General features: G+C 40.6%; 2 protein-coding genes across 4 annotated transcripts in view; one reads left to right on the top strand and one right to left on the bottom strand.

Moving 5' to 3' along the window:
* Pfkm (phosphofructokinase, muscle) overlaps positions 1 to 9,499 on the top strand; it is a 34,566-nt gene extending 25,067 nt beyond the window's left edge. The window contains exon 24 of the mRNA XM_071609933.1: positions 9,394 to 9,499. The gene's annotated coding sequence lies outside the window, so the exon portion shown is untranslated. The remainder of the gene's footprint in view (positions 1 to 9,393) is intronic.
* Positions 2,590 to 10,951, bottom strand: Asb8 (ankyrin repeat and SOCS box containing 8). 3 transcript variants are annotated; one of them, XM_027949947.2, is made up of 4 exons: positions 10,860 to 10,951; positions 8,039 to 8,202; positions 6,407 to 6,511; positions 2,590 to 4,402 (listed from the first exon to the last, which is right to left on the bottom strand). In XM_027949947.2, exons 2-4 carry the CDS (start codon positions 8,165 to 8,167, stop codon positions 3,770 to 3,772), a joined length of 867 nt encoding a protein of 288 aa, XP_027805748.1. In that variant the 5' UTR covers positions 8,168 to 8,202; positions 10,860 to 10,951; the 3' UTR covers positions 2,590 to 3,769. The 3 variants fall into 3 exon arrangements, with proteins under 3 accessions (XP_027805748.1, XP_027805747.1, XP_027805749.1); XM_027949946.2 differs by having other exon boundaries at positions 8,039 to 8,198; XM_027949948.3 differs by lacking the exon at positions 10,860 to 10,951 and adding an exon at positions 10,508 to 10,807.
* Positions 10,952 to 12,834: the final 1,883 nt, after the last annotated feature.

Here is a 12,834-nt window from a genome sequence, read left to right as displayed (position 1 = left end):
GAATGTCATCAGCCTCATCCACCAGACCTACCCATATGAATTATCATGTACACTTTTTTCTTCCTTTTGGATTATTTTCCTGCAGCATTTCTTGGTTCTGTACACAAAGTCCCAGAACACAGGACACTGACTCTCATTCCGCACTAGTCTTTCCTGCATCTCCTGTAGCCAAGAGGACACCTTCATCTCTCATATGTACAAAATTGTTTTTCACCTCTCACCATATACCCATGATCCAGGACTGCATTTTTCCAGCCATCCCACAATCTCTGCTCCTCTTACCAAGCATTCTTCCTTCTCAACTTTTCTTTTATACTCCTTCCTGGATGAAAGCCAGGCTCCATTTGACAGAATCTTCATGGAAAAGACATGTACATTTTGAAATCCTGGAAAACAGAGACACCAGTCCTGGACCTGTTTGGGAGTTGGTTGGAATACTTCTTTAGAAAGATGTTAGTTCTTACTCAGTTGCAGTTTTTCTGTTCTTTTTTTTAAAGAGAGAGTGAGAGAGAGAGAGAATTTTTTTTAATATTCATTGTTTTAGTTATTGGCGGACACAACATCTTTGTTTGTATGTGGCGCTGAGGATCGAACCCGGGCCTCACGCATGCCAGGCGAGCACGCTACCACTTGAGCCACATCCCCAGCCCAGTTTTTCTATTCTATAATAGCTGCTTCTTCCTCATTACTCAAGTGTCCACATAATGCAGTTGGTCCTGAAGATTGGACTATAGGCAGTACTGCCATTGACAGGAGAGTGCCCTGTCTTAATGCCAGATTAAGATTAGCTTCCAATAACCAGATTATAGCTCTCAGAACAGGTGTGAACCTTCCTTCCAACCCATGTGGTTTACTCACTCGCCTGATGAAGCAGGGAAGATGCTCACTGTGTTATAGGGAATTCTCTTTAATATATCACTTTTACTGGCTGTCTAAACTGCCATACTCTTTAAAACAGTTCCAAATAGTGACTGAGAAGTCTTGTTTTCAGAGTCAGAAATTAAAGCAGCCAAATACTCTCTCCAGTTCTTGAAGGGGAAGAGAAATTAACAGTAAACATTAATCTCTGGTAGGTATTTTACATGCTATCACTGAATCCTAAAAATAGCTTTTTATAGGGAGTGGTGGCAAGGATACTACCTAAAGGTGATTAAGTAATGTCTCCCAGGTCTTACAGTCCAGCAAAAGTGGTACTCAAACTCAATTGTTTTCAAAGCCCATCCCCATTCTCAATGCCTCTTCTTCCTTACCGTGCTACCTCAAATTCAGGAAACAATCAGCGCTATGAAAGTGAAGTAAAAGTTCCAGCATTCATCAGAACATTTTAAATGCTAACTGCCATTAATTTATAGCTTCTTTTTCTCGTCTTTAATCCTAGAATTGCTTTGTTGAGAAAAATTACAGAGGGTAGCGGTATTCAGGTAGAAAGGTAATTAAAGAAGAAAAATGTCACTTTGTAAAGAGGAGAAAAAATAGGATCATAATATGATCTGAAAAAACCGAAAAGGTAGTAAAAACCACTTAAAAACAAAAACCAAAACCTATTAAATACATGCCACTTCCCCAAAAGCTAAAAAGATGTATGAAGTTGTCTTTGAGCTGAAACAGAAGTTATTAGCCACCAACTACATAGTGATTATAAAGTAATAAAACAGGTGACGTCTTTTATCACATGGACAAAGTATATTCCCTTTCCAGAATATCAACAGTGTTTACGATGTGAAATAAATAGCATCTAGCTCCGCACAGTGGTGCATGCCTATAACCCCAGAGACTTGGGAGACAGAGGCAGGAGGATTGTAAGTTCAAGGCTAGCCTCAGCAACTTAGTGAGGGCCTAAGCAATGTAGGGAGACCCTGTCTCAAAATAAAATATAAAAAGGGCTGGGGATGTGGCTTAATGGTTAAGTGCCCCTGGGTTCAATTCCTGGTACAGTAACTAAATAAATAACATCTAAAGCAGTGGTTCATACCTAAACTGAATAGTAAAATCACCTGGTGTTGCCTTTAAAAATTGAGACTCGGGGCCCATTTTGGACCAATTAAGTTAGTCTCTGGGGGTGGAGCATGGGCCTTAGTATTTACAATGTTTTCCTAGGTGGTTCTAATTAATAGGTAGGCTGCAGAACCACTGTCTAAAGCAGTGGTTCTCATTCCTGGCAACATACTAGAAGCATCTGACAAAACCTAATCCAGACCTACCCCAGGAAATTCTAAATGACTGGTATGGAGTGAAATCTTGGCATCAATGTTTTTTAAAAGCTTCTTTAGCGATTTAATGTGTTAATGTGCAGCTGAGGTCTTTTTGTTTGTGAGACAGGCAAAGCACTCTACCACTGAGGCACACCCTGCTGTTGCGGTAGAGAACAAAAGCAATGATTTTCAATTTGGGGTTGGGGGGAGGTATAAAGGAAGGGGAAGCTTTTTAAATACTCTGCCCAAGCCCCCCATTCACTCCACCCATGTCCAGAAACACTGTTGTTGAGGGGAAAGAGGTTGACATGGAAAGGTTATGTCTAATAGCCAGGCAGTAAAGAATTTTCCATAAATAGGAGGAGGGAGAGGAGAAAAATGGTGGGAATCACCAAACTTGCGTTTATAACTATTTATTTCTTTTTTTAATGGGCAATAATCACCAACAGCAAATGGACAAAAGCAAGCATACTCCAAATTAGCTGTGTCAGCATATCCCATTCATTTTGTTTGTAGTTCCCAAATAGCTTAAAAAAAGGTTTTCAGATTCACACACAGATCATCAAAGATCAATAACAACTTGATCTAGTTTAGGAACATGAAGAGTATTGTTGACTAAGTATAGTTCGCTAAAACAGGTTTTTGTGGTTTTTTTTTGGTACCCCCATCTCAAAAGCAGCTCTTCTATATTCTTTCCCCATTCCCTTCTCAACTCTACTTTCAACCAATGTCTTCTATAGATCAATAAAAAAATATAGGTTCTAAGACAATGGAAAGAAAAATAACTCAAAAAGGTTTCCAGCAGCACAAGCTTTCCATAGGGAATGAAGAAGTCTCAGGGGGAAGGCAGCCCAGCCCATCCTTTTGCTAGAGGAAATGTCTTTGAGGTGCAGGAAATGCCTGCTAAGCCCATTAGAACAAACTGACTTTCAGGAAGAGAAGTGCTGCATTAGAAAAATGGTACAAGACTCTCAGGAGTTCTTAGGACTGCTTGGAACATGCTCTCTCTTCTATGTGGAAAGCAGTAAGATAGCTTTCTGAAATAACATTGCTGAATTACTATAACCCTGGGGCATATCCATGGAAAAGAAGCAAAAACTGCTGTTTTCTTTAGTAAAAGGAAAGGGGGCCAGGCTTTCTGAATGTCTCACACCATATGGAATATCTTCATCCTTAGGATACAACTATTGTTAGCTAGAATTGTGATTTTCTTAACCTTCTTCACAGATGTCATGCCCCCAAAGGAAAACCACATGTATACCATTTAAATACTTTCCATCTTCCTAGAGAAATTTAGTTGATTTCATTTTCTAAAAGGGAGGGTGGCAAGGAGAACCTCTCCTTTAAAAAGCCAAGTAAGCAATAAACAGCAAACAAAAGTGAGGAAATTTTTTTTTTTGGCTGGTTGCTTGGTATGGGGAGGAGGGGCTATGGAGATTACTGTTGTGACATGTTGCCTCAAAATCTAATAACCACACAACAGGGACAAGTGCTTTTCTGTTTTCCACGACAAAGAGTACTGCAGTACCTCACCCGGAGTTAGTCACTTGCATGATGGTGCACAGATCTCCTCCAGGTTATTCTACAAGTAGCAAGTATTCCTTCAAAGAAGCCGGCAGTGGGAGGCCCTTCACTGCATCTGGCAGATACTGGAGTCCCAGGCTACGGCGCACAGCATAGCGAGAGAGTGTTTTTAGAGTTCCTGGGGCTGAGCACAGCACAGTCAGTTTTTCACATAGCTGTTGGTCTTTGGCCACCTCTCGTGGCATGATGCCATTTTTCCTTAATTCAAAGTGTCCAACAGCTCTGTGGAGGAGCTCAAAGCAGGAGTCCTCTTTCTCTGTTCCAAGTCCCCTGACTAATAGAGCCACCAGGCGGGAGATGGGTGTCTGGCCTTTTAGGTTGATGACTCTGACCTCTGCACCATAATCAAGAAGGATGCTGACGCTCTCAAGATTTCCCTTCATGGCAGCCCAGCTGAGTGGCGTATCATTGTTGTAATCCAGGGCATTGACTGAGGCCCCACTCTCTAGGAGAGCCCGCACACACTCAGCATTGTTCTTAAAGGCTGCCCAATGAAGTGGAGTGTCTCTGTTGCCATCCAATGCGTTGGGGTTTGCACCATACTCCAATAGGACCTCCACACAAGCCTCATCTTTCTCTGCTGCATAGTGAAGGGCTGTTCGGTTGTAACCATCAAGGGCATTAACCTGTAAAAAGGGAGGAACTGTATTACAGTAGCTAGCCTACTGGGGAGAGGAAGGAGTGCAGCAATATAATCCTGCATGCCCACTGCCCACTGCCCACTACCTTTGCTATACAATGCTCTGAGGAAGGAGTCAATGAGCAATTCCTAGGGAGTCTTGGTGATCACGATGGAGAGATGACAGAAGCTAAAGAAGAAAAAGGAAGGGAACTGTCCCAAGACAACACTATTTGTATTAACTAGCTGGTCTGCATTATTTAGGACCCTGCTGCAATGTTCATGTCTCTATTTACTAGAATCTCTACTGTAGAGTAAGGAGTTAAATAGGAAAAGAAATCTAAAACCTTCAAACTGCTCTGGAAGAAATTCACTGGAAAGTTGCTTGAATATACAGTTAGAGTCCTGGATTTTACTTATCCTGACTCTTCCTGTGGCTAATGGCAATCCGATAGCTTTGCCATGTTCTTTAACCACAGAGAGAAGCTCAAAATATTAAATTAAGTCAGCCCTTTGCAAAAACATGCTGTGGGCTAACAAGAGAGTCCAGAAAAATGCATGTGGAAGGAAGAACACAAATCTTCTAATGCTGAAAAAGCAGCTAACCTAAGCCAAGTGGTGGTGTTGCCTATAACACCAGTGACTTGGGAGGCTGAGGTAGGAGGATCATAAGCTCAAAGCCAGCCTTAGCAATTTAGTGAGACCCTGTCTCAAAAATAAAAAGGGCTGGGGATGGAAATCAGTGTTAAAGCACCTTTGGGTTAAAAGAAAAAGAAAACCCCAACAGCTAGCCTGCTGAAAGTCAGGATTACCTATAATTTTTTACTTCAAATTCTCAAAATTATAATGCATATTATCTTCCATCATAAAATGCAATAAAGAAAAACTTTATTTGGTTAAACCTAATCCCCCCAAAGTCACTGAATGACTCAGCAGCTGAGCTAGAATTAGAATGTGATAAAGTTCCTGCTGCTGAGTCTTCTGATCTCACTTTTGCAGAGAACAAGCTAACACTGTATGTAAGCCTTCCTTCTGTATTAAACACTTTAGGGTTACTCACAAAGAAACAGGCTTGGTCACAAAAATTATAGCATAACAAGAAGTGGATCATGATTGTGTGGAGATGAGGATGGTAGGCCTGCCTCTTGGGTCTAGTATCAGACTGCACAGTGGCTCCATGTTTTGACTGATTCAGATCGGCACCCTCAGCATATACATTTTCAAGACTGCTCACAAAGAGTCAAAACTGCCTGTCTTATTCATTTAACATGCACTTAGTAATTACTTCTGGTGTAACAAACACTTTACAACCTTATAAAGAAGATATTATTCCCTTTTTACAGATGGGGAAACTGAGACAAAAGTTAAAGGAATTCATTCTAGCTGGAATTGATCGAGTTGAAATCTGAACCCATTAAATATGGCTCCAGAGTCTATTTTAATTATTCATTATACTATGCTGCTTCATGCTAATGCCAAGGGTCTATTTTCAAAAATTAATTTTTCATTTTTATCTTCAGATATATTAGAAGACAAGAACAAGCTATACTAAATAAAAATAATTAGCGAGCAAAAACCACACAAGTGGCTCAATCCTAAGGAAGGGACTGCCTTTCAGAATTATATCTCAGAATTGCATACATCTGATAGATGGTAGAGCTCAAATGGTTAGATTTAACCAGAATTGAGAGGCCTCTGCACTTACAGCTCCTGGACAGTCAACAGGCAAGGAGAGGATTCAATGGAAATATAAACAACCCTTAGGAGGTAAGTTAGGAGAGAAGAGGCAGATAAGATACCTTCTTGGAGCCATGAACAGCTTAAATTAAGGAGAAAAAAAAGCAAAGGAATGAAATCCTTGGGATCATTTTATAGATTCACTGTCATATTTTGCTTTAATATTGGCTATGCTACTATAAGAAGATTAGACTGCAAGTGCAAAGAGAAAGTCTAAGAAAATGTGAAGCTCCAGTTTTGGTGAATCATTAATGTAAAGTGTTGAAAACATTACCTCAGCTCCTTTTTCCAGGAGTAACTCCACACAGTCAGCATCGGACACCATACAGGCACAATGCAGGGGCTTCAGTGTGCCATGGGTACAGTTCACATCTGCTCCCTGTAGGAAGGAGGAAACTTGAGTCAGTATGCTCAGCTCTGGCTCACCCAGTAGGCCAAGCCTCAAAACTTAGTCTGGGGGAAAAGAGTCATAGCCCTGACTCTACAGTAAATGGTAAAAGTACTATGGGTTCTAGATTTCATGTCTGTTTATTAGACAAATACTATCATAATGCCAATATCCAAACCAAACAAATCTACTAAAGAGAAAAGAAAGGAACCATGAATTCTTTAGATCAAGTTAGCTAGCCTCTCCACAAGATAGCCAGCCAAGAAAGTCATTTGGACATCACTGAAGACATAACCTTATGTGTAAAAGCTGTGGGAATCTTATTGTCAGGCAGAAAGTCTATGGCTACCATGCTCTGATAAAAGAAAAGTGAATCTGTCAGAATGAGACCAAAACTCCCATGCTCTCTTTGCCATTCCACAAATTGTATCTTAATGTTACTTTTGTTTTATAATCTTCAAGGTGGACTCTTCAACTCAACATTCCCTGCTACATATTCCAAATCTGGTGCTTCTATTCCAAATCTGATGAGATGGAGATGCCAGTCAGACCAAAGTCACTGAATGACTCAGCAGCTGAGCTAGAATTAGAATGTGATAAAGTTCCTGCTGCTGAGTCTTCTGATCTCACTTTTGCAGAGAACAAGCTAACACTGTATGTAAGCCTTCCTTCTGTAGCTGTACCATATAACTCGGAAGCAGCTACAGAGCCCTGGGCTATAAAGGAGGATCCTGACATTGTTAGAATTGTTCTGAAGTAATTGGATGCATTTTCCAGTGACAAAAAAAAAAAAAAAAAAAAAAAAAAATCTGTAACTTCTCTTCAACAGGGTTAAAAGAAAAACAAAACTCCAACAGCTAGCCTGCTGAAAAGATCACCTATAATTTTTTTACTTCAAATTCTCAAAATTATAATGTATATAATGCAACAGGAATAATATACAAAAAGGGTATTAAAGCCCTTCTAGGATAACAGTCATTTAGCAGAATTACTGAATGGCAGTAGTTAGATATCAGATAAAGTATTTTCTTAATCTGTAATTACCATGCATTTTAAGGGCTGTGTCCTCTTCAGAACTAGAACTAGTAGCTGTGATTAAGATAGGAGACAAGTGAAACCTCTCTATGTAATTATAATAGCCCAAGTATGGAGAAAAGGTCACAAAGATTTGAAAACCACCTCTATTTTGCTCACCTCCTACCACTCTCATTAAAACATGTTAGAAGACTTCAAGCTTGAAGGCTTCTGTATGTACCATATCCAGACAGATTTGACAGAAAACATGAGACTAGGGTTATCTAGAACACATTTCATGAAGAAAAATACCAGAAAAAGTGAAAGGGAGAAGGCAAGAAAAGCAAAACACAGGGAAAATGCATTTTAATGATTAAGTTAATACATTTAAGACTGTAAGAAATCCTTGTGATCTTGTGCTAAATCAAGGCTGCAAATTTGATTTGTCAGAAAACTTCCACTTCACCTCCCAAAGGTCTGCCATGTCAATAACAGCACACTCACCCCTCTGATGAGGTCCTCTACATTATCGTGTGGGAAGGAACGGATGGCAGCGATTGTTCGGATTAAGCGCTCTGAGAGAGAGTATTTGCTCTGAATGCTCTGCATAATATACCACATACTGGAACTCATCAAGACTCAGAGTGTGTTCACATGCTCCAAACTGCCTGAAACAAAGAAGTTTTAGGCATATACAATATCACTGAGTACACCTGTCCTTAGGGTTAAGTGTTCTCTGAGGCCTTCCCAATGCTAAAAGCAGATGTCAAGGAGATAAGTGATTAAGACCATTTTTTTGGTAATGAGAGTGAATTAGATTTACAACAAGTGCTAGGATACTGAGTAAACCTATATGAAATGCTGTAACCCTTAAGACCTCCGTTCTAGTCTCTGACCTACTGTAATACAAGATTTCCCTAAGAGGTTCTTTACTATGACCCCCATGAAGCTCTGTGGTTTACAAACAAGACTAGTTAAGGAATGGGATTTTCTAAAGGCTGAATTATTGTTATTTTTAATTGTTATTTTAAATTTATTATCAGCACATCTTATGTTATTTATTACATCTGCTTTGCGTTGTAGTTATGTACATATTGTTTCTCCATCTAAATTTAAACTATAAACAACTGGAAGGTAAGGACCTTGTCCTCTCTCTCTCTCTCTCTCTTTTTTTTTTGGCTGTGTAAGGGATTCACAGAATCTCACAAAATGTAGGTGTTTTATAAATATTGATTGGTTGACTGACTAAAGGGTATAAGTACTTTCTACCTATGAGAAGAGAAGGAGAAGGCTATGGAACAAATACTTCTGTTAACAATGATAAAGCATTTGTGAAATATTTTCAAATGTCTTTAGCAGAGAAAAAAGTAAATAATTGAGGTAACATTCTAAAACAGCGAAGAAAGCAAAAATATAACTACTCTGGAGTCATCGATATAAAATTAAAAAAAACAAATTTCACACCAATAAAACATACTTTCAGTTTTAGCAAAACGAGGAGATTTAAAATAAATTAAACATTTAAGAAATTTGCTATCATAGAGAACTGAGAAATAGACTTGGGTAAATATATGTTGAAACTACAATATGGCACAGAATTCCAAGATGAAAGATGAAAACAAAGCAATATACACAAATTCAACTATGATAAACGTTTTGACTATATATGAGGTGACAGCTAGAGAACATTTAAAATTATACAATAAGGCGATGCATTTCTATGCAAAAGTACATATCAAAAACTGTAGATAAACTGTAATATGCAATATAAACTCTTGGTGTAACTGCTTAGGAATCCATATTTTTATTAAAATATAAGCTCCTGAGGATAATTTTGTTTTTTTTTTTTTCCCCAACAGTGCCTGGCACATGGAAAAGCCTCAATAAATACTTGTTGAATCAAGGTAAAGGTTATTACTCCAGATCCTAATAAATTCAGTAATTAAGCATATTAATGTATATGATGACTATTAAATGAAAATTCTGAAATTTTTTGGTCATTTCATAATAAGTTAAATTATTGTTTTTGGTGATGGAGCATCGCTTTATACAATACATTACAAATTCTACTAGTTTCTTTCTGTGAATCAGTAGCCATTTGTAGCTGTTAAAAAACACAGAGCTGGGAGTATAGCTCAGTTGGTAGAGCACATGTTTATCATTTGCAAGGCCCTGGGTTCAATCCCCAGAATACATGTATGCATGTGTACATACACACACAACTCCTCAGAGACAAGGGTCTGTATCTTATACTTCTTTGAAGCAAAGAAGAGGGGAGAAAGGGACAGAGGTGCATTTGAGTCGGAGATTTCAAGAACAGGGCAAAAGACAGCATCTAAAGAGGAGGGTTTGGACCGAAATTATTCTCTTTAAAATTTGTGGGCCATGAGAGCTGATGAAAGAAAACCCTGCACTCATTTTCAGGGTGCTCTTGGACTCCATGCTATGAACTCCTCTAAGCTGAATAGGTCCAGGGGCTGGGGTTGTAGTTCAGTGATAGAGCACTTGCCTAGCATGTGTGAGGCACATAATAATATAAATAATAAAATAAAGGTATTGTGCCACCTACAACTAAAAGAGTGTGTGTGTGTGTGTGTGTGTGTATTGGTTGAATCAAATTAAAGGTTCCCTTGCCGCCTCGAAGCTCCAGGTATAAGAGAGAAACTTTAGGGCAGATTGATAACATTCTCTGTCTAAACCCACCCTCTCCGGTGCACGGTTTGAGCTCTAGGCCTTATTCTCTGATGGGGCTAAAAGGACTCCTACCCTTCGCCTCCCTGTCTTCTTTGCTATGGGATCTGGAAAAAACACCAAAGGATTTGTGTGTTTAGTTATTTAATTGCAAAGCTAAAAGCAAAGTGGAACAGAGAAGACACTCAACAGCCTCAACAGCTCTGGTGCTAGGGAGGCCTGGGCCTCCGTCCCTCGCGGAGACTCTGGGAGGGGAGGGAGGCGCCCCCAACCCCACCGCACCTGCTGCAGGAGGGCTCGCGGCAGCTTCGTCTCGCAGAGGCTAGGGAGCTAAGAACAAAGGCGCGAAATGCAAGGACATGTGGTGTCACTTTCTGCACGGGCTCCCAACAGATCCCAGCAATCTTCGCAGGCTTCCTGGTGAAGGCACTAAACCACAGTCGCGCAATCTGTGTGCCGGGCGCCCCAAACACTGACCAACCTCCGCCCCGATCTTCCCCCAAGGCCCGGAACTATGGCTCAGCCGCGAAGGCTCACGGACCTCGAGCGGGGAATGGAGGAAGCGTTACTAGGAGTGGTATCCCGGACTAGGGGACCTGGCTGCAGACCTTCCCGCACCGACAACCGCACTCACCGAACCGCGGGTCTGAGTTGGGTCTGAAAAGCCGCTGTCAAGGCGTGACCCGGAAGCAGAAGCTGTCGGCAGCGGCCCCTGGGTTTACAGGACAGGAAGACCAAGTGGGAGGGCGCCTGCGCGTTGGCCAGTGTCAGGAAGCCGGATGCGCCTGCGCAGACTCGTGAAGCTGCTACTGTCCTACCCAGGCGAAGTTACTTTCTACCTTCGCCCAGAGGCTTAGTGCATGAATTCAATCTCGCGGTGTCGGGCACAGCCCGGGGTCTTGGGTCTTGGACCTACGGTGGGAAAGAAGCTACTAATCTTGGCGCTCAGGCCGATTCTGTCTAATTGCGCTTGCGTGGACCAGGCCAACAGTGGTCCGCCCCACCACCCGATCCTTCCACTGTCTGCCTCTGAGATCCGGCCTGGGCACTTGGTCTCCTCATTATTCTCTATCTCACTAAACTAAAAACTGCTTTTGCCCACTAAGTCTGTACTGGTTCAGTTGCTTGGGAGACTAAACTGATAGGAGTGTCTTTAGGAAACAGAAGATCTTGCAGTATTATTCAAGATGTTGGAATGACTCAGTGCTGCATAGAGCCCTGGTGGATCTCGTTCACCGTCTTTCAAACTGAACTATACCGAAGACAAAGTCAACTACCCAAGAGGTGTAGTATTCCTAATGTTGAGAACCAAAAAGCTGTAAAAGCAAAACCCGACCATAAATAACCCTTTCAGAGGTAACCTTTCAGAGGTAACCTTTTGTACAGTACAAGCACCAACATTTTGAAATCAGGAGTATATGGTGGTGCCTGAACAAAGTGAAATAGACCTCACAGACAGCCTGTTTCCTTGTTTTGTTTTGTTTTCTTTCTTCAGGGCTGAGGTCTGAACTCCGGGCCTTGCAGGTGCTCTGCCACAGAGCTGAATCCCCAACCCCTAGACAGCCCATTTAACAGAGTGCCCAGCACCTACTCCCCAAACTTGCTCCATGCACAAAATCTAACCAGTAGAGATTAAAGCAGATCGCAAGTGGTTCATGTATATCAGTGAGGGAATAGTGAACTGAAAACTCAGGATCCGTCTTGAGTGCAACTCCTTTGAGTTCCAACTCGAAGGGATTTTTGCCACGCAATAATGTGTCCCTAACTTCCTATCACCATCCCATGTTGAGATTGTCCAATTTTTGAAACCAGCCCAAATCCAGATTTTTATAAAGAAAAGTGAATTCTCCCAAATTTCAAATGGTGGTGACTTTTTTTTTAAAGAGTAATTTTTTTTGGGAGAGGGAAAGGGGAAATATCAGGTAACCATATTGACCAAATTATATTGTTATAGTGTGTGCACATATGAATATGTAACAACAAGCCCCACCATTATATATAATTATAATTCACCAATTAAAAAATTGGAAAAAAAGAATTATTTTTTAAAGAAGGCAATATTCAGCTTTCAAGTCACTTCTTCCAGACTCTGAATTAAAGACTATTTTGTTCATTGGCAACTCTTGTTACTTAAAGGGTGTAGTGTAGCCCTCAGAATGAAAGGGGTCTGGAGAGTTGACTTGTAGTTACATATTAACTGCACTCTTTTAATTTAATTCGTAGATTTTGGGGTAATCTTGGAGAAACCCTAATGAAATTACAGAGGTTAGAGCTCCCTACCCCTTTCCACAAGTCATTCTAAGTCATTTGTTTGAATACAATGTATGGCGAACAGTTTGATTATGCACTTGTTTCTAAGATATGAATCTACATTAGAGTCCAAAAGAACATTAAACCTCCAAACAGGGGGACTAGATATACTTGAATGGGTTCTGATCCAAATGAGAAAATGCATTCTGGGAACCTAAGTCCTTTCTGACCAGTAGCAGGGAAAGTCACAGGAAAATTGAAGCCACTTAGGTTTTATCCAGGTCTAACCTCACTTCAGTCAGTACCTTTCAAAGTGTGTCTAGATCTCTGTGACTCACATGAATAGCCCAATGATATGT

The sequence above is a fragment of the Marmota flaviventris genome, chromosome 3, assembly GCF_047511675.1.
Source record: "Marmota flaviventris isolate mMarFla1 chromosome 3, mMarFla1.hap1, whole genome shotgun sequence".
In the NCBI taxonomy this organism is placed as follows: domain Eukaryota; kingdom Metazoa; phylum Chordata; class Mammalia; order Rodentia; family Sciuridae; genus Marmota; species Marmota flaviventris.
This window is presented reverse-complemented; position numbering and strand designations above follow the sequence as displayed.